Below are 26895 nucleotides of genomic sequence, written 5' to 3'. Positions count from 1 at the left end.
TAGAAGGAAACCCATCAACATCAGAGTTGAAGCAGTTCTGTACTGAGGAATGGGCCAAAATCCCTAAAAACCGTTGTGCAGGACTGATCAGAAGTTATAAGAAACATTACTTGCAGTTATTGCTGCAAAAGGGGGTCACACCAGATACTAAAGAAGCAAAGATTCACACTTTTGCCACTTACAAATATTTAACACCAAAACATTTTTCTCAAGAAATAAATTACAAAGTATATAATTTTGTCTCTGTTGTTTGATTGAATTCTCTGTCTACTTTGAGCATTTGTGTGAAAATCAAATTATGTTTTGGGTCATATTTATGCAGAAATATATACAATTTTAAGGGGTTCACAATTTTAAGCAGCAATCTGAGAGATATATATATATATATATATATATATATATATATATATATATATATAATCTATATATATATTTACTAATCTAGTAAATTACTAAACTATTACTAACTAATTGACATTCTACTCATATTAAGTCACTGCAATGACATGCAACTACTTGCTGGTTTTGTTCCTTTATTCACCTGTTGTCAGATTCAGTAACTGGCATGCAACCCCCACCATCATGCATTACTTGGCTGCACGTACATCCATTGTTTTAACTCCGTGGTTCTTAATTTCAGTTCTTGCATACCAATGCTCTACATATTTTGCATGTCTCTCTTAACACACCTGATTCAGACCAGCTTGTATATATAAAAAAAAGAAAAATTCCATACATGAACTGTGGGCCAAATGACATGGTCCCTCCATAGTGTTCATTGCTCCCTACACCCTAAGCACATAAAATCCTGGAAGTTTTCCTTCACTTCGGAATTCATTCATTCACAGATTTGAGCTACACCACAGCCTGCAGCGTCTTCACACACAGACAAAACTTACTAGAGAATTGTGAAATAACATTCCTCTGTAAATAAATACAATTTAAATGTCTTGCATGCTTAAAGCCCTTTGAATGGAACATACGCTCACTTCGAACTTGAACCATGTTGGAATATCCTGTGATGTCCACTTCGCAGGGCACTTAAGGTCGAAAAGAACAAATGTCTGAAGTGATAAGAGATACAAACGAAATGTGCATGTCTAGAATTAAAAACCACAGTTTTAAACAAAATGCTTTGTGTTTAGCACAATAAAACTTAATTAAAATTTTATACATATATATATATATATATATATATATATATATATGCATGAGATAAGTGTAGAAAAACATGTAAGGTTGCATGTAACAATTCATTTCTAATTAAAAAAAAAAGAAGTTACAAAAACAATGTTAGTTGCTTGTACTATTGTAATAATTTGTAATTATTGTAGGCTGTGATTGTTTAAAAGGCACCAGTGAACAGTTACAGTTGATACTCCACCTTTCATTGTAAATATTGCTAGTCATAAACATAATAAAATAACATTGAACATGTCGCTTGGTTTCACTGCAGTGGCAGTGGTATATGGCTTTGTTTATCCAAAATGCAGGAAAAAAGTCCAGACTAGAAAGATGATGGGAGTTAGTGTGAAATTTGTTACTTAGTAAGTAACTTAGCAAGAGCTCTAGGAGAACACAGTATTACGCTGGTTTGTGTCTCCAACTTTTTCAAAGAACATGAAATCCTTTAAAAAGAAAAAGAGAACAAAGAACAAAGAGTCAGAACAGAATCTTTTGGGGAAGAATATGTGCAGGGGTCGGCAACCTTTGTGGCAAGATGTGCCATTTTTTTCTTTTCTGGTTAACCACTGACCCCTCTTCTAGTGCATGTGATTTCTGTTGTAATACAATATTTTATAACATTTTATTTTGATAGTTCACTTTAGACAATCCACTAACTCTAATAACTTTGCAACTACATCTCGACTACCAGTTATTAGAGTATCAGCAGACCGTCTGCTTAATGTCTGCTTTATTTTTATAATCCTTCAACAGACATTCTATCAACTACACATTTATTTCCAAGAGAGAATTCATCCATTTAGAGGTTGTGGTTGCATAATGGTTAGAAGACTATTGCGGATGATTAAATGTTTCAATAGCTTAATACTCACAATAAGGAAGCAAGCGCCCATAAGTACAGCCTTCATCTTCACATCCATGTCCAGTGGAAACTGGATGCCAAAGCTGTCAGTGTCAGTAAAGACTTCCTTTAACAGGCCACTCCACTGCTTACTAATTCGACCAATAGGCTTCCCAGTACCGTCTTTGCCTTTGAGCTAAATACATAAATACAGGTGTATGGTAAGAAACCTACCAATTTCAAAATGATTTTGTTTGGTGTCAGTATAATGTTTACCTTCAAATTGATATATTAACAAGGCAACAACATGTGAGCAAAATTACTTTCCGTCCAGTTCTAAAAAGTTACCTCAAAGTTGACGTCCCCACAGCAGTTACATGCCAAGCAGGGCCCCTCGAGCTTCATCACAGTCTCCTTGTTTGCCCCCTGGATGGAGAATTTTGGATAACAGGGATTCCAGTCCTGCTTCACATACCCTACAGTCGTTCCCGGGGGGGCCTGAACCTCCATCTGAAGACAAAATATACACATTTATTGATCTTAGCGAATTAGAAATATACAGTAAGCACAAAATTGCAGGGGAGGGGTTTAGAAAGACTGAATATTAGAACTGCTTTGATTGAATCGTTTGAGAATTGCTGGAATGTTTTTTTTTTACCTTGCATTCATGTGATCCTACTGTAGGAGACTACCAAAACAATATTAGCAACCTTAATGGCATAATAGGGGCACTTTAAGACAGTAGCTGTACATGCATACATAAACAAATGTTCAAAAGGAATAAATATAAAATACTGTTTAGTGGAATAAATTAAAATATTATTTATTTCTGTTTCTAGCAGCAATTACTCCAAATTTCTGTGTTGCATGATCCTTCAGACATCATCCTAGTATGCTGACTGGAGCTCAAGAAACATTTTATATTATAACGTTGTGTAAACAGTTGTGCTGCTTAACGTTTTTTTGGAAACCAAGGTAAATAAAAAAATTATTTTATGCATAGAAAGTTCAAAATAACAGCATGTATTTAAAATAGAAATCTTTTGTTACATTATAAATGTTTTTATGGTTTCACTTGATCAATTTAATGCATCCTTGCTAAAAAAAAAAAAAGTATTCTTTACAAAACACCAAAAATTTTACTGTTCCCAAACTAAAACTAAATGAAGTCTGTGATTGCCGACTGCTTGCAAAGACAGAGTGGCATAGAGTCCTATGTCCATACTGACCTTACACAATTTATAACTCTTCACACACATTCATGTCAATAGCAGGTCACACAACATGTTCTTTAGATCACTGGTAGTCCATTCCCGTCCTGGGGACCCTCTACTCTGCACATTTTGCATTTCTCCCTCATGTAACACACCTGATTCTGAATCAGTGATTCAGATCTTCAGCCATTAGGAAAGAGATCCATTAACTGAACAGGTGCATTAGATAAGAGAGACATACAAAATGTGCAGAGCAGAGGGTCATCAGGGCTGGAATTGAGAACCACAGATTTAGATGATTCACTTAGAGCTGAAAATCTTTGCCCGAACCCGACGGGACCCGTCGGGTCGGTCGGGTTCGGGCTTAATTTCTATCATCTTACGCGGGCTCGGGCCGGGCTCGGGCTTGCGCTCCAGTTTGCGAGGTAAACGAGCGGTCATGTGATGTGTTTCGATTAGCGCGAGAAAGATGCGATAATGAATGCTGAGCAGGTGTAACGGAGGCTTGCCTCTGGTGATTACGTTTTGGTTGCACCAGCAACTAAAGCAAACTCTGAGGTGTGGAAAAGTTTTGACCATGCTTATAATGAGAATAATGAGAGAATAATGACGCACCATCAGTGAGCGCAGGAACACGCTGAAGACATCAACAGTGGTTTCAATCATTTTCCTCCACAAAAACATGTAGACCTAGCCTAATCTCTGTGAGTAAAGGTTTTTCAAATGATAACTAAATATTCATTGAGTCTTAAATGCATAATGTTGACAGAGTATTTACGCTAATGTTGGCATTATTCTTTTATTAAATAAAGCAAATCCGGCGGAGCCTTTATCTTAATTTCGTTATTGCCAAATACACATCTTAATTTAATTTTTTTTTTTTAAATGACTCGTTTTTATTGGTGCGTTGGTCTATTTATAGGTTAAATGAGCCTATGTCTAGAATGCTGAGATGTTACGATGTGACACAGGACTTATTTTATTTCTTTATTCCAACTTCCAAGTGGTCTAGTCTACGTTAGTTATGAGTAAATTATGTTAAAACATGAATAAATTGCTCATTGTTGGCAAAAGGCAAAAGAGCTGTGTGCGTGCGCACATTTGAATAATGTCGGGCTGTAAACGGGTTCGGGCTTTAAAAAAGCTGTCAATCAAAATGTACTTGTCGGGCTCGGGCCGAAACCTGTCGGGCTCGGGTCCTGTCGGGCCTAACTTTTAAAGCCCGATTACAGCTCTAGATTCACTAACTGAAAAGCAATTAAATTAAATTAAATGCAAAGCTTTGATATGACTTGTCTAGTGTACCTCTTGCAGGCAGCAGGGGCACCAACAGGAGACACAGCGGAAAGGTCGGATCAGTCGAATGACCTCTCGGTCGGCGTTGTCTTTGATCTTCATGTCAAAGCTGCGCAGGGCTCCACAGCAGTTGCGTGTGCAGCAGTCATTTTTTTCTGTGGCAGAATAAATCTTTTGACCGAGGCTATTCTTGATCTCATACTGGTTGTTGGTCTCAAAGCCAATGATTGCTGTACAGGGCCGAAAAGCATGCAAAGATGTTAAACCGGCAGTCTTTGAGTGTTTGTTTGTTTGTATTTAATGCTATACCAGCTTCTGTGGCTAAAAACAGTATTAAAAATCTCTTCAAGAGAGTTAACTGAATGAAAATAAACATGCTCAGTGTTAAAACCAGCACAATTTAAAACATGCTTCAGGGATAAAGGTTTTGGCAGAGAGAACATGTTAAAGGATCTTCTCCTAGTATTAAACACTTGTGCCATCCTGGAATTACCTATTCTATAGTGGGTATAAACAATCTGGTCCCATCGGTTGGAAATTGATACAAATCTCTTTTTCCAACACTGGGGCTAATTTCATGGAGCTTATTAAAGTCTTTGAATGTCTGAATTAAAGAAGCAAAAAAGTAATGGTGAGTAAAATCATCTCAGGCTTCAAATAAAGATAACACATAAAATGAAACAGACAAGCTTTGCTTTAATGCACTCAAGTTATATAGTAAACAACCTCAAACACATCCACAATACAGAAGATGACTCACCCTCTAGCAATTCCACTTTCTGATGAATAAGGATCTGATCAATCTGAAATGAAAGGAGTACACTAGTAACAAGATGTATAGGCACACTTTTACTTTTTACTTTTAATAAGTAAAGTAAATGACAGACAGAACTAGTGCCTTCAACTTTGGAAGTCGTAAATACAACATCACGTGTGTTCTAATCATTTTGATCAGATCAGAGATTCTCTGATCACATTTCTAGAATACAGCAAAGTTTTTACCATTTACCATCCAAACACTGCCTACGCATAATCACATCTTTTCTGTAGTGTTCAAGTGCATTCAACTTGTAAATACATACTTTCCGACTATGTGACTTTGAATGTACCAAATGACATGGCTAACCTGAGTGAGGTACTCCAGACCAGGTGGAACTCCAGCAGGCACGGAGACTGGTGCAGCTAAAGGTGCTAGAAAAGGCACACCATCATTAGTCACCATGCATTATGCAACAACACTCGTACTCATTTTGCATAGTTTTTTGTTGTATTAATGATCATTAGAATTATGAATCATTAGAATCTTTCTTTCAGCTTTGGTCTGTGTGGTCACTTTGCCCACTTACCTAATGTTCACCTTTTACTTCAAATATTATTTGTAAATTAAGTCTAAATTTACCTCCATATGGCTGGTCATGGTGAGATGCTGGACTAACTGGAACAACCGGACCAGGCTGATACATCACTGGCTGATCTGGAACTGGCTGGTATCCTACTTGGAACCCTGCGGGTGGTGCCGCTTGTCCAGGTTCTCCATAACCTCCCATGGGATAGGGGGGCATGGAGTGTCCACCCATCTGGGGCATGGGATAAGGAGGCTGGTGTGGAGATGGGTAGCCTGCAATTTTAATATGCAAAGAAAGAAAATATATATAATCTTAATAAAATGCTTCTTTAGCTTTACCCTGATGAGACATATTAGGCAATGTTGTAAAATAAAAATGTATTTGAGACACTCTGTTGTTCATTTACTCCTGCCTGTATTTTGTTACTTGGCAAAAGCCAGCCTCTTTTGAGTCTTAAATCATAGACAGATGCTCTGACATGCTGGAGAAAGTCTCGATGGTTTGGAATGCATTGTTCAATTCAAGCCGTCAATGGAAATCCAACGATCATGCCTCACCACTGGAATATGGCGTGGAGTTGGTATGCAGTAGATAATGAAATGACTGGAACAACTGACTGATTTATTCTCTTTTAATCAATAAATACAGACACACAGAACTATATGTATGCATGTTAAGGACATCTTGTAAAATAAGAGATGCCAGAATTGAGGTGGTTCATACAGGCCTCCCATGTTCTGTGGTAGGGATCTATTTTAGACCGCAGCATACATGTGAGGCATTCCAAAGGGAAAATATATAAAAATAGCCACCAATAACCAGAAGGGGTCATAAATAATTCATTGTCACAATATTGACTACATGCAGAAGTCATCAACAGCATAACACCATCATGAACAATACATGTCTTGTCATTGTATTTAAATATTTAGCATCTTCTCTATTTACTCTGCAACAACCCGGTTTGATGATAAGTTGCACAGATCTGCTGTTCTGTACATTATGGTGCTATTGAGGGAAATCTTCTACGGTCATATAAAACACCTTTAAAGTAACAGCATTAAGGATGTAGTCTATTAAATGTTTTACCTCCACAATCATACAGGCATTGATCATACATTATTATATTTCCTGCCTAGACAATGACAATTAGAGTAAAAAAAAGAAGCCTTTTTAAGGGTTGTCTATTTAAGACTGACAGGTTGCAACAATGCCTTTCATTAGCAGCAGAAAGCAGACCTTGCTGGTTAACATACTAGCAAACATTTCACTTTGTGGGAGGAAGTGGTGGTTTTAAAAAAAGAAACTAAATTTGGTGTTAATCAAATTCCACCCACAACATCTAACTACTCACACGGGAATGACTGGACTAAGAGATTGTTGATCAAGGCACCAACAATTCATGTTACATTGCTTGCTGGTGAAGTTATGAAGCTTTAATTAATGGCAAGGAATGTTGTTTGGTGCTACAATTAATATAGTTTCAGCTACAGTGCTCATTGTATGTTTCACTGTTTGTTTCTTGTTCATTAAAAGGGAGATATAAAAATAAATAAGTACTATCACCTAGCAGACCCACTGAGCTCACACTAATTCTAGGTTCTCAGTTGTTGCTAATTTGATTCTCAAGACATGCCACATGAAATTGCATCTGGTTTCCATCATGTTATCTAACTGATTGTGGTCACATGTCCTTTGCTCAAAGCATTATGTTAAGTGCTAGCGGAAAAAAAAAGAAACCAAGTCATTTATCAATTAAATTTTAGTCATGACGTTTGTAGACATCCACTATTCCACTCAAATTAAAAGAGCTAACAATCATTTTCTAACAACAGTAAATGTTTAGAAGTAGCTTACTAATTCATAAGGAAATCTGCATAACATGCGACTGGAGGGTCTTGAAATGATTATGAAACGAAGGACATGGGAATCAATCTTTCTGGCAGAGATGCATGGATTTTCTAACCAAGCCAATTGCTGGATAGTAGAGTTGCATAATCCTTGACCTTCCCACACCAGAAGCTATCAACATTTATATCTTGTGATTGTGTTTTGAACACTCCCATCTTGCCATACCGGTTTTCCAGTGCTAAACATTGCTAACCATTCACCAGAACAAGGATGAGACCAGGCCCTTTGCAACAGATTTTTCTCTTCTTGCGTAATGCATAAAAAAATGACTTGCACATGAGCATGACTGGAAAACATGAATCATTAGTTTCAGTAGATAATTCATGATGTTAATCCACTCAACATAGACTAAATGGCTGTTTGGTAAATACTAGCCTGAATTCCAAAGCTTGTTAAGAACACAGTTGCTCCAAAGATGTTGGCATAAATGATCCTAATGGTGTTAAGGAATCACTTGACTCCCAGTTTAACAGCAAAATGCAATCGAGTGTGGATTGCGCTAGGAATATTTTATGGTAAGACAGTCTAAAGTGATGATTATCATCAAATATTATGTTATGTTATCTGTTCTGAAGTGAGCACAGTACATTTACTCTTACAATAGATCTATGACTTGCCCTAAAATACCTCATCACTGATTTTCCAATACCAGTTTTGTATGATAGGTAAATAGGTAAAGCTAAAGCCACAGATGTTTTATAGTGTAATAAAACTCAGCTCTTAAAGCTGTATAGCCCGTGGAAACCTATAAATGTGGAACACAGCCACTTTTGTAGACTTAACTTCCTTAGACTTCCTGCATTCCTTTCGCGACCTCTGGAGAAAATTGGAAAAAGTTTCCACCAAAACACACAAACACACACACACACACACACACACACATGTTTGTTTTTGTGAAAAGTGGGGACATCCCATAGGCATAATGGTTTTTATACTGTAGAAACTGTATATTCTATCGCCATTCACCAACCCTACCCCTAAACCTAACCCTCACAGGAAACTTTGTGCATTTTTACTTTCTCAAAAAAACTCATTCTGTATGATTTATAAGCGTTTTGAAAAATGGGGACATGGCTTATGTCCTCATAAGTCACCCTCTCCTTGTAATACCTGTGTCATACCCATGTCATTATACAGAGTTGTGTCCTGATATGTCACAAAAACATGCCCACACACACACACACACACAACTTCATGTCAACAGGCATGAAACTGCACGAATCACACTTGAGGGAAAAAATGTAAATAGACTGCTTGGATAGTTTTCAGCACAGTGATTTGAACATGGGAGCTGTAGGCCTACTATTTGCAAAACTCACTGTTTGTTTAAAACATTACATGCTGCCATTTTAAAAACTAAAACTAAAACTCCACAAACAAGTTCTACTGCATTTAAAAGAAAATTAAAAACAAGTTGTCATTACCTGGGCCAGACATGTTGAAGACAGATCTGAGATTTTCAGAGCCGACGTCTATCAGCACCTCGATCACTATGCGAGAGAAGAAAAGGTAGGGAAGTGGTGTCTGAGCTGGAAACAAGCAGAACAGGTCCAAAAAGAACTCAAGTTCAACTTCAAATGAAAAGATCAACGTTTAAATGGTCTAGTTGCATCTTAAAGGAAATATAAAAGAACGCGCAAACACTTAAGGAAATCCTACAGGCTACGTGCCAGCCCGTTTAATTCTCGTTTAGTGGACTGTACCGTGTTTTAGACGAGAAACATACTGAAGCAATAACACGAAGACGTCATACAAAGGGCGGTGACGGTAGCCTGTATATTAGATTATGTTTATCGTTTGGGCCAAATACAATTTCTTCACAAAGACAAGAGCAAAACATGACGAAGGATTCGCGAAGAAAACTGAAAAGGGAAAAGAAAACAGACACTGATAAGCCTACTTGGCTTTTAATAAGTATGCTTTATCCACATGCTTAATGACCAAAGGTACTGTTTTACGAAATTAATTACGATGGTCACTTTCTCCGCAGTTTATCCATTAAAATACACATCTAGCATACAACATTCTTGCAAAACGGTATTAAAATACTCTATATAGCCGAGACTTTGAAAAGGGTGGAAACCCGCCACCATGAACACTCACTCACATCTCAGCTCTCGAGAGGCAGGTTTGATACTCTTCAAACAGGCAACAGATTCTCGTCAGAGCAGTTCTCGTTGCAGTGATTATTCGGATGTATGGAATGAGAACAGTTTTCAATAGTTTCCTTCACTTTCGCTTTACACTTTCGATAAAATATAATAAAAAAGACACGAAAGCGTTAACACACAATGTCCAGACATGAAGCCTTCGCTTTCTCTATGAATCTCCTCCCCTTCATATGACGCATTTAGATTAGAAACCTGAGAGAGCCACAAGACTTCTATTAAGAAACGAGACTGGCGTTTAAAATAAAATGAGGATGTTATTGGTCATTTTGCAATATTCAGTTACCAACAAAGGAGCAGGAAGTTGGGATTTTTTTGTAATTTGTTTTTAGAAGATAGATGCCCTATTCCTGTCCTCCACTCTGCACATTTCGTATCTTTTCAGACGTTTGTCCTGTTCGACCGTAAGTGCCCTGCGAAGTGGACATAACTATCCCGGAATGAGTCCAGATCGCATTTGAATGTTCCATTGTGTGCGAGACGTGAATTTAAATTGTGTTTATTTGCAGAGGTTTAATCTGTCGCACTTCGTACTTCTCTAGCAAGTTTCGTCTGCGTGTAAAGACGCTACAGGATAAAGAAATAAATGTATGCATACAGTGCATTCAGGCTAACATTTTTTTTTTTTTACCTAACGTGTTCCCTGGGTGTCGAAACCACAACCTTGTGGAGCTTACGTAAAGCTCCACCACTTTAGCCACAGGAACAATATGTGATGTAAACTTCAACGGACCCTACATCAAACAGCACACCACTGTATCCTGAAGGTCGTGGGTTACTAAATGTTTACTAAATCCTTTGATTCTCGTGGCAAGAAGTGGAAAAATTTAATTTAGTTACAAAAATTTGCTTTAACGCGTCATTTATCTCCCTCGATAGGAGGCACAACTGAGACTCTGAAATATTTCATCCATTCAGACAATAGCTGTTCTTAATCATCATTTCCCCCCATTATACACAGTAATAGTGAGTATTTTTAAAATAAAGAACAGTGTATGTGTGATGTGAAGCATCTGCCAAGACTCAAGAATAGCATGTGGTCGGTTTCATGGTCAAATAAAAATAAGTAAAACACTAAGTAATAATAATGTATAACAGAATAATGAAGATAATTCTAGACAATTAGGAAGATTCCAAAGATAATATTAAATGGCATGAAAAACGTTTGCATTTCACACATTTTTGTTATAACTCCACCTTGTGGCAAATTTGTAAAATTAAAAATCTCTTCTGTACACATACTAAAAGCTGCTCTTTAAAATTGAAATGACTGCAACCTTTTAACTGATTTTAGCAGGTGATATTGATCGACTATTGATAATAAAAAGCATGCTGAATGTTTGCCCTAGGATGAAAATGTAGTTAAACTTGAGCTTGTCTATATTTTGTGAAATGTGGACTTTGCTTTGATAATTTCAGTTAGCCCAGTAGGTTGTGACTTGCACTGATAAAAATGATTTTGTGGTGCAGTAAATACTACATAAAAACAAATGTAATTTCTACATTAAATAATAAAGGCAAGAACTATTTAAAAAAAAACAATTCTATGTTAGCACTTAATTTAAGCTTGTAGAAATTAAAGTTGGAACTCATACTGTAAGTATATTTTACTTGGAACTGTTTGTTATGCTTACAAGGAGTGTTTTTTTCCAGTAAAGTAAGTTAATGATATTTAACAGCACACATTTTTACAGTGATAAGCATTACATAATGTAACATTTACAAACAAAGAGTCAACAAAATTGACTGGGTATTCCCAAGTAAACTTAACTTAAAAATGTCTAATTAAACCTACTAATAAATTAAGTTTAGGCCTTAACTTGGCAAATGTTAGTTAATTTACTAGCCTTTTCTGAGTGAAATATACTTTCCAAGCTTTTTTCAAGTAAATCCTACTCCATTTTTTTTACTGTTTCATTGTCTTGTACCTGTAAAATGTTTGGATGAATCAAAATGTTTGGATGAGCATCAGAACATTTGATTTGAAAAACCTGCTTAAGGAAAACAGAATCAAAGGGATTTTTTTTATTTTATTTTGCCTTTACAACTATTCAGTAATATATAGTTATAATTCTAAAAAATACAAATTAAATGCAGTGAAGGTACAGCTCCTTCAAGACGAAATGAACAACACACTATTCAACCCCTAAAGAAATGACAAAATATTCACCACAAAATGTTAAACACAGATAAGTGTGTAGAACTCAAAAGCTTCAGTATCCAATTAAGAGACTGCATTTTCCACAGAGAAATATAGTCCTGTATAGTCTGTGGTTTAGATGTAATGCTAGGTATATTATTCTGCATTTTGAATTGCTACTTGACTATAATATGGTAACTAGTTAGCTGCATGTTATACTGACTCAGTAGTTACTGAAAGAAAAGAAACAGCAGACAATTTCAACTTGCTCATAAGACAAAACTGAGTGCAGTCTGTAAATCAGACAAATACATTTTAAATCAAATGAATTGCAAATGTAGAGATCAGTATTGTAGAAACACTGATCCATAGATTTCAAGACATGGGATGAAAACGAGTAGGGCATTCTGCATATTACTTGAGATCTTATTGAATCACCGTATGAAGTTCAGAAAATGAACCACCCATTTTATTACCCGAAACATTCTGAAAAAAATATTACTGTATCTACAAGAATTTTTCTAATGAAAATACACAATACATTACACATGAAATCAAAAACATTACTGATTCTGCAATTTATTTGAACACAAAGGCTTATATTTGTGCTGCCGATGCACTCTTTAGAATTTCATTGTTCTAAATTTGGAACTCATGAAGATTCTGGGTACTTATAGGGCAGAAATGAGAAGGCGGGGTTGTCAGAAATGATCACACACACACATTTTACACTAATTATGAGTAATCAGCAGCAATGATTTGTTCTCAGTCTCTGTTGACAGAGATCTGGGTGGATGGCACCGTCCTTGTTTAGTAAAGGTAGTTTATTTTCACCATGGGTTGTCTGTCAACAGCTAGTCTATGTCTGGTGCCTCTGTTGCCAGAAATAGCAATAATTAGGATAGGGAGGGAAAAGAGGAAAAGAGAAAACGTGTCAGACTGCTGGTAGGCCATCCGCAGAGGCCACTCCTGCTTTTTTCAACTTGTGTGTGTTTCCTCTGATAATACTACGACCATCCCTAATGAGAAAGAGAGAGAGAGAGAGACCGTTTTGGTGTACGTGGAGGAGAATCCAATGTTTTGAAACCGTGAAATTGGGTGAGACGAGATGGTCTGATACCTGAACAGGCCACACACAGAGTCTCCAAAGGACAGAACATTCAGAGTGTATACAAATATCAACTAGTTACAATGCACAGGCTTGCATCAAATGTCTCACAAAATTACAAATAAAATCACAAAGAGATACACAATATTCCATCAATTAGCCATTATTAGACATTTTATTAATTTATCCATATAGGTTGATATTAGAGGTTTAATTTTTCTGTCATTTAACACTTAAAGATATTCTTAAAAACATGTGAATGTAATATTTGGCATATTTCAATATATAAAAAAAATACCCATTTATAATACTGTATATTATAATTTTGTGATGCCTAAATTCACTTGTAGCACATTTTTTATTTCTTCAGACAATATGGTGTGCAATTTTGATATCAGTCATTTATTCATCATCGTTTAAATATAGATAAACATATGAGAATATTCCATGTCATTATGAATACTGATTTTTGATTCTCTTGTTAGATTGTGTGTGGCTGCTCAATGTAGATATTGTCAACCTGTTAACCTGAGTTTGAACTAGAACATTCTAACAACAACCAAAAGGATGCTTTAATTATGTTCTAATCTTTTTGGAGGGTGGGCGAAGTCCTGCTAGACACACACACACACTCCCTTTATCCATAATCTCTTGGTCATCCTATATAAACCCACCCCAGCTTCAGGTCTACAAATACCCAAAACACACATGCCCTTGACAAAGAGGACATCAAGGCAACATCAACACACAAGTAGAAGCTGAGCAGGACTGTCAAACAACTCCTGAAGAAACTTCCAAAGGACAGACGAATTTGTCAAGAAGGTAAATATTAAAAACACAATATACTTTAATTCTGAATGTTGTCATATAAAAGTGCTGAGTTTGCTACAGTTTTTACAATTTCTAATCAGCTTATTGTGTTTGCTGTTAGCAGTTCATCTTAATGCATGCAAACATTTGAAATAGAAAAAGTAGTCAACATTTTTCTAAACATCATGTTGTGTGGTGTTGTACCCTCAGATGACGTGCTCCAGGTGTTTGCTACTTATTCTGGTTGTCTACTTCTTGATGGACGAGCTTTGTGCTTTCCTGATACCAGACAGACTGCGAGTGAAAAGAGTAAATATCACATTAATTACATGCCGAGTTAATTCTCTTCTTGAGAATATACAGCTTTTGATATAGCATTGCAATAAAAACACTTTAATGTCACGTATATTAAAATGCATCTGATTCCCTGCAGAGCAATCACAGGTCAGATCAGGAGATGTCACCACATATCTATGAGCTCTCTGATCTGGCTGACTTGTTCCCAAGAAATGAAGGGGAAATGACTCGGGACTGGGAACCCAATCCCGCCAAGACTCCCGATTTCTTTTCCCCTATGGAACACATCAATGTGCAACCAGCAAACAGCAACCGCCGCAAAAACAAGGAGAAGAGGCGAGTAGAAATATTGACTTATTTTATTAAAAAATATTTATGAAAACACAAGTTTAATAAAAATGTATAGAGCATATGTATTTTAATTAGTATATTTAACCTCATAGTATTAAACTTCTTTAAATGTCTATTTTACAATAAGTAAAGTGCTTTTCAATTTTTTTTTTTTATGGAACTGTTAGTTTTCTGTGCAAGCTATCTCATAATTTAAGCCCAAATTCTCACACGATTCCTACATTTGTTACCCTGAATAGGAGGAGGATCACTGTTCCTCTGGACCCCATTGGCAGCTCCTACTTGTCTTCCAGGACCAGAAAGGTATTTTCAAACAGAGAAAACCAAAGTGGTTTGACTACATAGATTTAAACTAAACAGATTGCATATCCTATCACTGTAATATATATATATATATATTTTTCCCCCCTTAGGAGGAACCTGAAGACTTTAAGGAGTACGATGCAAAGTGATCAAACTTTCAGATGACATATACCGTTAAAAAGGACACCTTATGTTGTTTAGTACTGGTCCTTTAAAAAAAAATCTATTTTATTGATCTTTTGGTTTCTATTAAGTCATTGCATCTCAGGTTTATAAACTGTGACTTATTTATTTGTATTTATGTTTTTCCAATATTAGCTTACCAGCTCCCTCTAGTGGGGTGCAAACTGACAGACACTGTATTGGTGTTGCTGCAAAATAAAATGTACATGGATAAACCATTCAGTCTTGTCTAATGTTATTTCAGCTCGTTTTAAATCACAAAACACATGACGCATCTCAACACAAAAGTTAGATTATGAAAATAAGACATTCTAACCCCGATAAGGAAAAGTTTTATTTCTCCAGGTAGTTAAAGAAAACAATATCAGATCCAAAAAAATAATAATTATAAAATAAACAATATGCTTTGCTTTTCTCTTCACTTTCAGATACGTACACTTCTCAAAATCTGTGAAACATGAAGCGAGAGAAGTCTGGCTTTTGGGGATTTCCTATCCCCCTTGCTTCACAAATAAACCACAAAGGGAAAAAAAAAATATCCAAAACAATAGTCCCCAAACTATTTCAAAAGAAAGAGCTTGTAGCATAAATGAGTAATCTTCACCTGTTCTCAGAGTTTAAAACCCCCAAACACTTATTGAAATCAATAATTACAACCATTTCATTCCAGGAAAGCTCCAGCAAAGCTCCTAAAACTAGCATTTACATCTTATTAAACTGAAATCTTCCAAAAAAAAAATGGAACAGATTGAGAAGAAATCTAACAAAAAACACTATGTTGTGCAAGTTATTAAAGACTAAACAGTATTGATAGCTTCTTCGACAAAGTACATGAGTTAATATACTGTATATTACCAGTAGAATTAGATGACATTAATATGTTTGATAACAATAATTGCAAATAAATGGAATCCCTGCTTAAATGACTCCTATATCTCTTTATATTTGAACATCTAATACATGTTAGCTGACTGGTCAAGTCTATCTGGGTGCGATTTCTTACATAAATATCCAATTAAGAGGTTGGAATCAAATGGTCTTATGATCACCTACAGGAAATTATTATGAATTATCTATTAGTCTTCAAACAATGGTAACTATCCCAGTGAAGAAAGATCAACTGGACAGTTCACCAAAAAATAATGCATTCTCTAGAAACAGCAGTGTCAACAATCTCTCATAGCAGCTCTTTGGCAAAATCATGACAACGTTTTTCCATATTTTGTAGGTCTTTTTTTACACTTTAAAATAGACTTTTATGGTACCAAAGTAACCAATATAGTATACACCTGTGAAAATGTAGTGTGGCTTCTCCAACTTCTCCTAAGGAAAATTGTGCCACTTACTAAATACGTAAGCTGCTTACTTTAAACAAATGACAATTCTGCATGTCAAAGAATAGTGTACGTATCTGTGGAATAGTTACAAATGAGCCAAGATCAATTACCAACTCAGGAGGTAAGAGATCAATTCAAACATTATTTCTGAGTGAACTCTGCAAATGTGACTACTGACTGTTAACCATGTAAGGAGTAACTGGTGGCCAAGACTAGAACCGCAAAGAAAGAATGGATTTTTGAAAGTGAAAACTGTTTTGGATACAAAAACTGGAGAACTGGGAACATTCAGAGCTTTGAGGGCATGAACACCCCTCATCTAAGTGTCTTTCTTATGACTTGACCGTCGAGAGTCTCTGCATTTGTGGCAGTTAAATATGTCGGGCACGTTAGACTTCTTAATTTTGGCGCATGAGAGGTGCACCCACACACTGCACTGACTACATTCAATCATGGGCCGTCCTGCAAAGGGTTTACCGCAGTAACAGGTGATCAAGTCCCATGAATCATCCCCTGTAAGTAAAAGACGCATAAAATTATTTTAAAAATTAGTATTTAAATTGTAAAGTCATTAGTGACATTATATATATAAAAACTAAACTAAATGTTTTTAAAAATGTAAAAAAAAATATATGTACACGCACAAAATGATTTATGAAGGATCATGTGCTACTGAAATTATACACAGATTATATATTTCACCACACTGACATAAAATCCAGCATCAAAATATTAAAATCCTTCAATGATTATTTGTGGACATCTCCAAACCATCTAAATCTTCTTCAGTCCCTAATAAACCCACCTGACTCTACCATTATGTCTTCATCCGCTATCCAAGTCTCGCCTTCACTGGAACTCATATCCGCTTCTCTGGTGGCTTCCTCCTTTTCTTCTTTGACCTGGGCCTGTAGTCTGCGCTCAGCCGCTGCTCCGTGGTCCAAATGCTCTTCTCCATGCCCGAGACCGTTCTCAGAGTCTGTCTCGCTGTGGGCAGAGCTCTTAAGCTTCTTAAGGGCTTTGGACTGTTTGGGATTTTTACTACGCTTGATCCTTGCACGCTTCTCGCCACCTCTGCTGCTGCTGTCGCCAGCGCCTGAACCTAGAGAAAGACGCTTCAGCTTCTTGTCCTTTTTGCGCTCAGCTTTGCTGGCCGCCTGGCCCTCATAGAAAGGGTCTTTTAAACACATTTTACCCATTAGGGTGCTGTCAGATGACAGCCGCCTCATGCTCTTGTTGCTCTTATTGGCACGAGCCTTGCGAACAAAGGTATGGATAGTGTGCATGTCCGATGTGTCGTGTCCCCAGTTGGGAGCCATGTTAGAACTCGCTCCACTTAAAACGCTTCCTTCACCTGAAGCACCAGAGCTGTTCGGAGAACTGGAGGATCCTGGTGACCATGGCCTTTCCTGTGGACAGAGACAGACAATGGATCGCATGGTATTTGGTCGTGCCATTACTGATATCTACAAATATAGGCTGGGAAAAGGAAAAATAAAAAATAACCTGTGCAGGTGCTTAAGATGATATTCAATGGAAACCATACATTGATCATTGGGAGCCCGATCCTGGACCTGCAGAGTTTAGCTCCAACTTGTCGCAAAATACCTGCCTGAAAGATTCTTGTAATCCTGAAGACCTTAGGTGTTTCTCAATGTCAAGGATACTTCCTTGGCAGGACTGATCCTTCCAAATCACTTCCTTCAGAGGCTAGGCGAGACTCCTCTTTAGCATTCGGGAGAACATGTAAATGGAACAGGCTAGCAAGTTCACACGTAATTGCGTCATTACGTCAGTGAAAAGGTCTGTTTGAATGGTATCGTTAAATTACTTTGGACAACTTAACTAGTTATTTATAAAAAAATGCTGATGACGTAACAAAGTTAACATTTGTTAAATGACAGGTCCAGTTCAGTTAACCATTTGTAAAATTTACAATATCAATATGGTAGTAATTTTTACTGGCATTTAAATGTTATACTTTACTTATATTTACTACAGTTATAACAAGTGTTTGGTAACGTAAATAAAAACCGTTAACACTCCGACTCAGCTAACGTTTGACATTTTTGAATTTTAGAACAAGATAGCAAAGCTGCGCGAGTGCGCGCATAGGATTGTGGGTGATTTGAGAGCACGAAGGATACACATATGCATCCTTTCCTGTGTATGGGATATTTTTCGAACGAAGGACTCAGTCCTTGGTTGAAATTCCGAGGATCCTCGACATTGGAACAGTCCTTCGACGGATGTCGATGACGTAGCATCCTCGAAATACTGGCTTCCGAGGATCCTTCCTTGACATTGAGAAACACCTCTTGATTACATTGGTTCAGGTGTGTTTAATTGTGGTTGGAGCTCAATTCTGCAGGATGGTGGCCTTCAAGGAGCAGGGCTTGCCGGACCTGGGGTAAACTATGTAAACCTGTGGTTCTTAATGCTGATCCTGGAATTCCCCAAACACTGCACGGTTTCAGATGTCTAATTAATTGAATACACCTTTTTTAAATCATTGGCACCAATAGCTGCTTCTTGAAATCTTAAGAGTATTCACAAATTAGATTGTGTTTTTTGTTTTTGCACAGAACAGTCAGTTTTCTATCTATCTAGTGTTGACGTTATATATACTTTGCAGACTTGTGATTTTATTTATATCATTCTCCCATCTTGTACAGATTTTTTTTATATAGAAAACAATGTGTATAATATGAGGCACAGCTTATTTAATTTATTTTAAATATTGTGAAACATGTTAAAGATTAAGTCAGTATTGTTCATTTTGTAATAAATTTCAGCACCAATTATTTATTAACTTGGTTATCACTATCTGCAAAATCTAGTTTCGCTTGAATTCTACTCATTCTGTAGTCTAGTACAGGCTTGGAATGGGTGTCAAATAGGTGCAGCAATGGGAGGTCTCTGGGAACAGGAATCTAAAGAGGGCTTTAATGCATTAAACCACACCTGTATGTGAAACTATGCTCCATTCTTACCTCTTTTGGAGAAGGGATGTAACCAGCATATGCTAGAACAAAGCTGCAAAACTTGTTGAAGTCCTCCACTGTCCGCTTTCTTCTCTCTGATGGCTGGACATGAACATTTATTAGCGTTTAGACAAGCACTGCCATCTGTAGGATGAAAATGTAATTTCCTTGTTTGACTTACCAGAGTCTCTGCTTTGCATTTCAGTAATGAATCTATGTAGAAAAAGGAAGGGGAGAGAATAACATTCATTAATGGCTAAATAACTCGTTAAAAGAAAAAAAAACGTTGCATCTGGAATCAAGCCACGCAGGTTTCATTCTTACAAACCGGGTGAAAGTGCGTCTTCGGCGGCAAGCTAACGTTGCTAACTCCCTGCTGATTGAGGCGTAAAACTAAGTGAGCAGGGCACCATTTTACATTCAAATGTCCACACGGTTTAAGGGACTTTAATTGTGGAGAAAACTAAATGAATTAAGCGACAAACACCTTAAGCTAAAGCAGTCATAAAGGCGAGAGGACGCAGCAGCTCGTGGCTTAAACCTTAATCTCGACGCCGAAGTACTCAAAAACAACTTTTCTGGTTTGGGAACTTACAAAAGCATCTATGGTTAATCATGATGTAGTTACAACGACCAAATCGGTAACGTTAAGTGTTAAGAGACCCCATTGGCATTACTACTTAACCCGGCGTAACAAAGAGTTACGGTCAGGCAGCGAAATGCTACGTTACCCAGCTAAACAGTGACCCGATTTAAAAGGCAACATTTCTGCCTTAAATTGCATTGAAATATCAGAGAAACAGCCGATCTGTGCAGCAGATTAAAAAGATTCAACTGGCACCAGGTTAAAAGTGATCATCAACAACAGCAGCGTATTTGAAACGGAGCTTGTTTACTTTGCCAAGACAAAATGCGCAACGCTGCGTAACTGCGGTTTTGTAAACGTGTCCATAAAATAACTTTAACAGAAAGCAGTGGTTGGAAATCAGGAATGTTTACATTATTGGTGAGTTACAGCGTTAACAAATGGCTACAATCAACAGGAGTAATTTCACAAGATAGCAGCTGGGCTAATCCCTGTTGGCGCAGTAAAATGTCCTCTTTTTTGTGACCATAATCAAACATTAAAAAGTGTCTGACAATGAATCAAGTTTAAGGTTATTAGTAACACCGGTCTGCTAAACTAACGAGTATGTAAAGTCACTGCAGTATTAAAGCTGCTAACAGGCTAAGTTAGCTGGCTCCGCTAAAACTGAACGATGAGGATGATGGGTGTTGCCTATCACAACATGGTTAAAGTTAGAATATTCGAAATTCAGATTCTTGGGTTTTCATTACCTTGTGGTTCGGACATTATTTCAAGCATTGTCGCCTAATAAGCTCGATCCTCTTGAGTTGGGTGACACCGCGCAGCGTCGATCTTCGCCCGGCTCGGGCACAGCGAGCCCCGGCTGACTAGCTGTAGTCTAGTTAGCGAAACATCAGAATGATGCAAACGACGATTTTACTGGTCCAAATAAATATCGCTGGATCTTAAATCCCGGGAAAGATTAATTCACTTAATTTTATCCAGCAAACAGCACTCCAATTACCTAACAGACCACCAAGTAAAAAAGAACCAATGATAAAACCAGGGATCCAGCATCTTTTTGCAGCTTATGTTAGTAACGTTAATATAAACGTAAGTTCGAGTTATTATCAAAATTATCAAAGTTCTCCTCCAAAAAAAAAAAAAAACCCCGTCTGCGTGTCGCCTCCGGTGTCGACGATGTCAACTGACTCCAAATACCCCTTGCGGTCAAATTGTTGTTGCGATGTAAAAATTTTCTCTCCAAGCGTTTATGGGACATGTAGTTCAATCAATTAGATTTGCTGACGGAAGGCACTGAATCCAATGACAAATAAACAACAATTCCCATGATTCATTGTCGCTATATTCATGGGAAACTGAGTTTATCTGTTCCAATTCAATGGCTTGTGTTTGCTCTAAGCGTAGTATGCAGGTGTAAATAAATAATGGGACATTTATTAACTTTAAAATTTAAAATTAATCTTTCTATGCAGATCGTTGGACATTTCAATAAGTAAGACCCGTTAGTTAAACAGGCTGGTTTCCTGTTGTCATTTCGGTTTCCAGTGACGTATTACCATTAATCTTAAACCAGTGGAATGGCCAAAGCATCTGTACGACATGAAATAAACATTTGTTTTCGAAAGGGGGCGCTTGGCGAAAATTTGATAACATAAAATAATTAAAATCTAAGCAAATAGCCCGTGTAGTACAGGTTGGGTGTCCTCGGGCCAGAAATTGGAATTAGAATTAGCTTAGAATCCGCCAAGTGAGAGCAAACACACAAGGAATTTGTTGTGGGGCTTTTATAGGAGCTCTTGGTACATACATAGGCCTACACATATGACAGAAAGAATAATTGAATAAGACTAAAGAAAAAAACTAAAGAAAAAATAAACAAATAATAACAATGTGGTAAAATCTGAAACAGAAGATTTATGTACAGATTTGTGCATTGTTTACTGTATAGCTGTATAAACAAAAATATGCATATGTATTTATTTACATCATACCTGAAAGTAAGTTGGAAGTCTGTGTTAGCTGTTCAAGATGGAGATGGCATGGGGGGAAAACTGTTGTTATGCCTAAATGTTCTGGTGCACAGAGATCTGTAGCGTCTGCCTGAGGGGAGGAGTGCAGACAGATTGTGTCCGGGTTGAGAGGGGTCTGTGATTATGTTGTCTGCCCGTTTCTTCACTCTGGAGTTGTACAGGTCCTGAAGGGTGGGCAGGTGAAACCAAGCTGTTTACAAGTTTGACAGTGACAAAAAGGCTGTAAAAGGTCTCAAAAATCTTAAATTGAATTAAAAATTCTCACATGCTATAATTTGTTGACGGAGAAACCATGACAATTCTATTAATCAGAAAGATATTTTCTTAATTTATTGAAAAGCGTATACAAGTCTTAGTTAACTTAATAATTATTGAACTGTATTTTAGTAAGGCTAAAAAAGTCAAATATATTGAATACAGTTGTCAGCTAGATTTGCAGAGATTCCGAACCTTTGAGCCATCAAGCGCCCCCTTAAGGACATAAAAATGATAACAGCAAAAACAGCCTAAGCCGCTCTATTGACTTCAGTTCACTGACCAAACCCCTTAACGAAATCAGCAGCCGCTTCCACGGTTTCTACACTGAATACATCATACAGTACTGTACAGCCTTGACAAGACTCTTGATCACACAAGGAATTCAATCGAAGAGACGTAGGAATTGTTGGAGAAGATAGGCTATGTCAGAGAAGGACCCTAAAACATCTCAGGACCTGACTGTTGTGGTATTTGATATATGTATACATTTTTTTTACACCGAGGTACAGTACTGGGTCGTGCACTTACTGTCGCCTAGTATCCATTCACGTTCATTTCACTAGCCAAAGTGAATCAGTGTTTAATGACGAGTGCTCCTCATTCATTAATAGCTCTGTCGCGAACTTGTTTTGACAGATCACTCTTATGAGTTCCATGTATTTTCATGTTTTCTGTTTTGATCAAATCTATAGTTAAATTAAATTAGAACGTAGATGGAATTTATTTTCAGAAGGCTTATACATCGAACATTCCTTTATTTCATTGTTAGGTGTGCTGTCTTGTGTGATTTATATCATGTTGAGACGAAGTTCCCTTGTTACTATGGTTTCAGTTCCACGCGTGGGCGGAGAGCATGCCCTTAAACTGCTGTTTTCACTCCTGTGTGGGAGGCCCACGCAAAACCCACACGATTCTAGATGGATTTCATTAATGCTAGTTGGACGCAGTGTTCATTCACTATTTTTGTGAGTTTTAAGCTGAATGCTTGTATAATATCTATTTCTTCTGTTCAGGTACAGAGTTTGCTGCAGCAGATGCAGGACAAGTTCCAGACCATGTCAGAGCAGATTATTGGTCGAAATATCCTTCCGCATATGCATGTTTATATCAGTGTAAATAATTGTAATTAACTGAGGAACTGATTATAGCTTAATTGAGTGGAATGCACTGATGTTTTTATGTACACAATCAAAACCTTCATTATTCCTAGATTGACTGTGAGAAGATTTTTCTTAATTCTAATACTTGATGAGATGAGTATGCGAATTGATGACTTGGAGAAGAACATCTCTGATCTCATGACTCAGGCGGGTGTGGAGGATTTAGAGGAGGACATAAAAGTCAGAGAGACCTCTGGAACAGGTTGAAGGCAATGGACCAAAACAATCCTAGTAGGTGAAGGTGGTGCTTTTGTCACTTTGAAGATGCCATTCATTCACAGTTGTTACATTTAGAGAACACTTACATCTCACAAACTTCAGAGGACATGGATTTGAATTACATTTGGATTCATTTGCTTGAGACGCAGTATTTATGGAAAGTCAGATTCAACTTGCAGATTTAAATTGCTTTGTGGTCTTCATGCCGTGTCTTTCAGTTTTGTTTAATGTTTAGTATCTTTTCTCTTTCAGACTGCCAAGGAACACAATGAAGACCTTCTGCTGCAGTATCAGAATTTTTTAATGAAATGTTAATTGATACTTTTTTAAGTAATTAATTAAAAATGGTGCTCGTCTTACATAATACATTACATACTGTAAGGTTTAAGACTATATTACTGGACAGAAGAAAAACATATTAAAACTTGTTTTTGTATTTATTCATTGTAATCACGGGGAAATCATGTGAATCCTGCATGTTTTGCTGATTATTAAAAACTCCATAAAATGGCTTCACAGTCGCTGTTTTCTTTCCTGTGTTAACATATTTCTATTTAAACTCCATATATATATATATATATATATATATATATATATATATATATATATATATATATATAGACACACACACACATTCATATATTCAAGATTTGCATTTTATATATTTAATCAGAATACATACATACAGTATTATTTTTTATATTATATTATATATAATACATATAGTATTAATACAGGCTACATTTTAAAAAGGCCTGCAATGAAAGGTTATGCAGCTAGATGGTGTAGTTATGACATCTACCAGCAGGGTTTAACTGGTTTATGCATAACATTGTCCTATTGGATATACCACAAGAATGTGCACAGTTCCAAAGCCTTCACTAGTGACTATGATGTCAAAGGCAGCATTTTATGGAAAGCCAAATGGGTCAGAATACGCATGCTTTTCAACACTGTATTCATTTTAAAACGCCGCCAGGCGTTAAATAAGCGCCGGTACGTGATAAGTTAACGCCAGATGCCACCACGCGTTAAAATAACGCCACACGCCGACAGACGTTAAGTTAAAGGTGCTGTAGGGAACTTTTGTAAAAAAATTTTTTTTACATATTTATTAAACCTGTCATTATGTCTTGACAGTAGAATATAAGACAGAAAATCTGTGAAAAAAATCAAGCTGCTCTGGCTCCTCCCAGTGGTCCTATTGCCATTTGCAGAAAAGTCATGTGCTCCCGGTAAAAAACAACCAATCAGAGCTGCGGTCCGTAACTTTGTTTGTGTTCAAAATGTAGAAAAATGTATATAATAAGCGAGTACACCATGAATCCATTTTCCAAACCGTGTTTTTAGCTTGTCCTGAATCACTAGGGTGCACCTATAATAAGTGTTTATATTCGGACTATTTTAGATTGCTTTGGGGGTACCGCGGCGGAGTAACCCAGTACCTTTGTGATTCTTCATAGACATAAACAGAGAGAAGTAGATCCGGCTACGATGTTCTTCCGCAAGACGCAAGCAGTTCTGTTTATTAACCGCTAGAGCGTCAAAAGTTCCCTACCGCAGCTTTAACGCAACACGCGACTTAAGATGCAAATTTATTTACTCATCTACATGGACACACCTCTCATGGCTACAAGGACTCTACGGCAAGTCAGAGCATCCAGTTTGCAAGAGCGTGAAGATAGCAAGGATAGCCCTTACAATTATACATATAGCTTTTGACTCATAAAGTTATCACCCCAGGCACGAATGAGTGCAAATTTGGAAATTATATTATTCAACAGTTAAATTAATAAGACAGTAATATTATTGTTTTATTATTATGATTTGAGTAGGATTATTTCAAATTAATAAATAGTTGGCGATAGTTTCACAAAAATAGAAATTCTGTTTATTTACATTAACTCAACCCAATGATTCAGATTCAGCTTTCTGGCGTTAACTTATCGCGTAATGACGCTTATTTAACGCCTGGTGGGATTATGAAATCGGCGTTTTAAAATGTGTACGACCCATTTGGCTTTCCATAGCATTTAAGCCAAACTGCCTGTTGACATGTTGCATTAGAGTAAGGGACATTTTAAAGCCTTCTAATGCCTTACTATTTTAACTGGTGACACCTTATCAGATTAAGTTTGAAAATGTAAAACATTTAGGTATGGTTTTACAGACAGGGATTACACTAAACCAGGATTAGGCCATAGTTAAATTAGGACATTTAAGTCATTTTTATATACATGCCTTGTGTGTATGAAAAAATCTTGAGACAAAACAAGGAAATTGACATATTTTAAGATCAATCAGTGGTTCTTTCAGTTGAAACAGCTCAGATTTACATTTTAGTCTGGGACTAGGTTTAAAACATTGTCTGTTAAACCAGGGTTGGACCAACAAATACTTTTTTTTTTTTTAAATTAATTTCCTGATGTCATGTGTTTAGCTTTATCTGCACCACATGTTGCATCTGCATTGATTTGATCTCTTGGGTCTGTTTTGCTTTACAGGCTGTTCTGCATCCTATACTAGAAGGCAAACTTTAATTTGGCAAAACTTTAATTTTCAAGAAAGTTTGAAAAAATTTGAAAAGCTTAAGAAGTTTAAAACGTTTTAAGTTTGATGGTTTTCAGTTTGAAATAGTTTGAAGTTTAAAGTAGTTATACAAGCTTAAAGTTTGAATGTTTTGAAGGCAATACAGTCTGTCAGAGATAGATAGATAGATAGATAGATAGATAGATAGACAGACAGACAGACAGACAGACAGACAGACAGACAGACAGATAGATAGATAGACAGATAGATAGATAGATATCTACCTGTCCAGCACTTCCTCTTGTCATCTTTAGAGGAACTAACTGGAGTGTTGATATCTTGAGGTTGGAGGACGTCCTGCTCTAGTTGTTCCTTAGCAGTGATGAGGAATTCAGAGCATGCAGCTTCTTGATGATCATGGATCTCTACAACATGGATGTGCTGTAGAGATGTCTGATCTAAAGAGTGGAATACCAATACCATGACTAAAATATTGCATACTCAAATTATAGTAGCACTATTAAAAACTAAAGCATCAGAAATGTAAAGAACAGTTAAATGTTTTGCTTTGCGTCTACTGGTCACAGCCTGTGTGAAAGTGCTCAGAGACATTAAATCAATTTCTTGTTATTA

The 26895-nt window shown here is 36.8% G+C and overlaps 3 protein-coding genes and 1 long non-coding RNA gene across 12 annotated transcripts; 2 read left to right on the top strand and 2 right to left on the bottom strand.

Moving 5' to 3' along the window:
- Positions 1-513: 513 nt before the first annotated feature.
- Positions 514-10132, bottom strand: LOC113052040 (phospholipid scramblase 2-like). Of its 6 annotated transcripts, none has more exons than XM_026216307.1 (9): positions 9897-10132; positions 9218-9283; positions 5936-6154; positions 5663-5727; positions 5297-5339; positions 4546-4766; positions 2375-2536; positions 2058-2222; positions 514-1628 (listed from the first exon to the last, which is right to left on the bottom strand). In XM_026216307.1, coding segments are annotated over exons 1-9 (1002 nt in total). In that variant the 5' UTR covers positions 9898-10132; the 3' UTR covers positions 514-1568. The 6 variants fall into 6 exon arrangements, with proteins under 6 accessions (XP_026072092.1, XP_026072093.1, XP_026072096.1 ...); XM_026216308.1 differs by having other exon boundaries at positions 5663-5718; XM_026216311.1 differs by having other exon boundaries at positions 9218-9322; positions 9897-10131.
- Positions 10133-12324: 2192 nt separating this feature from the next.
- LOC113052042 (PHD finger protein 23B-like) lies at positions 12325-21243 on the bottom strand. 3 transcript variants are annotated; one of them, XM_026216315.1, is made up of 6 exons: positions 20813-21243; positions 19656-19687; positions 19484-19576; positions 17296-17899; positions 14224-14313; positions 12325-13120 (listed from the first exon to the last, which is right to left on the bottom strand). In XM_026216315.1, exons 1-5 carry the CDS (start codon positions 20838-20840, stop codon positions 14255-14257), a joined length of 816 nt encoding a protein of 271 aa, XP_026072100.1. In that variant the 5' UTR covers positions 20841-21243; the 3' UTR covers positions 12325-13120; positions 14224-14254. The 3 variants fall into 3 exon arrangements, with proteins under 3 accessions (XP_026072100.1, XP_026072099.1, XP_026072098.1); XM_026216314.1 differs by lacking the exons at positions 12325-13120; positions 14224-14313 and adding an exon at positions 15469-17003 and having other exon boundaries at positions 17296-17592; positions 17686-17899; positions 20813-21241; XM_026216313.1 differs by lacking the exons at positions 12325-13120; positions 14224-14313 and adding an exon at positions 15469-17003 and having other exon boundaries at positions 20813-21240.
- LOC113052053 (uncharacterized) lies at positions 13919-14885 on the top strand. Its single transcript, XR_003276976.1, has 3 exons — positions 13919-14031; positions 14230-14328; positions 14453-14885. It is a non-coding gene; the product is annotated as an uncharacterized LOC113052053 (long non-coding RNA).
- Positions 21244-22623: 1380 nt separating the features above from the next.
- On the top strand, positions 22624-24245 carry LOC113052052 (heat shock factor-binding protein 1-like). 2 transcript variants are annotated; one of them, XM_026216332.1, is made up of 4 exons: positions 22624-22821; positions 23368-23434; positions 23600-23749; positions 23986-24245. In XM_026216332.1, exons 1-3 carry the CDS (start codon positions 22777-22779, stop codon positions 23719-23721), a joined length of 234 nt encoding a protein of 77 aa, XP_026072117.1. In that variant the 5' UTR covers positions 22624-22776; the 3' UTR covers positions 23722-23749; positions 23986-24245. The 2 variants fall into 2 exon arrangements, with proteins under 2 accessions (XP_026072117.1, XP_026072116.1); XM_026216331.1 differs by having other exon boundaries at positions 22625-22821; positions 23600-23745.
- Positions 24246-26895: the final 2650 nt, after the last annotated feature.

Source organism: Carassius auratus, chromosome 32 (genome assembly GCF_003368295.1).
Source record: "Carassius auratus strain Wakin chromosome 32, ASM336829v1, whole genome shotgun sequence".
NCBI classification, from domain to species: domain Eukaryota; kingdom Metazoa; phylum Chordata; class Actinopteri; order Cypriniformes; family Cyprinidae; genus Carassius; species Carassius auratus.
Note: the sequence above shows the minus strand (reverse complement) of the source record. Positions and strands in the feature narration are given on the sequence as shown.

What these genes read in the sequence shown, in the direction of transcription:
- LOC113052040 (XM_026216307.1), bottom strand. An exon ending in GCCCCTGCTGCCTGCAAGAG is followed by an intron (nt 2,537 to 4,545) that starts GTACACTAGACA and finishes TTTTGTCTTCAG; the next exon opens with ATGGAGGTTCAGGCCCCCCC. An exon ending in TGGGCGCTTGCTTCCTTATT is followed by an intron (nt 1,629 to 2,057) that starts GTGAGTATTAAG and finishes TTCTTTTTAAAG; the next exon opens with GATTTCATGTTCTTTGAAAA.
- LOC113052052 (XM_026216332.1), top strand. Translation starts at nt 22,777, where the DNA reads ATGTCAGAGAAGGACCCTAAAACATCTCAGGACCTGACTGTTGTG. An exon ending in CTCAGGACCTGACTGTTGTG is followed by an intron (nt 22,822 to 23,367) that starts GTATTTGATATA and finishes TCTTCTGTTCAG; the next exon opens with GTACAGAGTTTGCTGCAGCA. An exon ending in AGAGCAGATTATTGGTCGAA is followed by an intron (nt 23,435 to 23,599) that starts ATATCCTTCCGC and finishes TAATTCTAATAC; the next exon opens with TTGATGAGATGAGTATGCGA.
- LOC113052042 (XM_026216313.1), bottom strand. Translation starts at nt 20,840, where the DNA reads ATGCTTGAAATAATGTCCGAACCACAAG. An exon ending in AATGCAAAGCAGAGACTCTG is followed by an intron (nt 19,577 to 19,655) that starts GTAAGTCAAACA and finishes GTTCATGTCCAG; the next exon opens with CCATCAGAGAGAAGAAAGCG. An exon ending in ACATCCCTTCTCCAAAAGAG is followed by an intron (nt 17,900 to 19,483) that starts GTAAGAATGGAG and finishes CTCTGTCCACAG; the next exon opens with GAAAGGCCATGGTCACCAGG.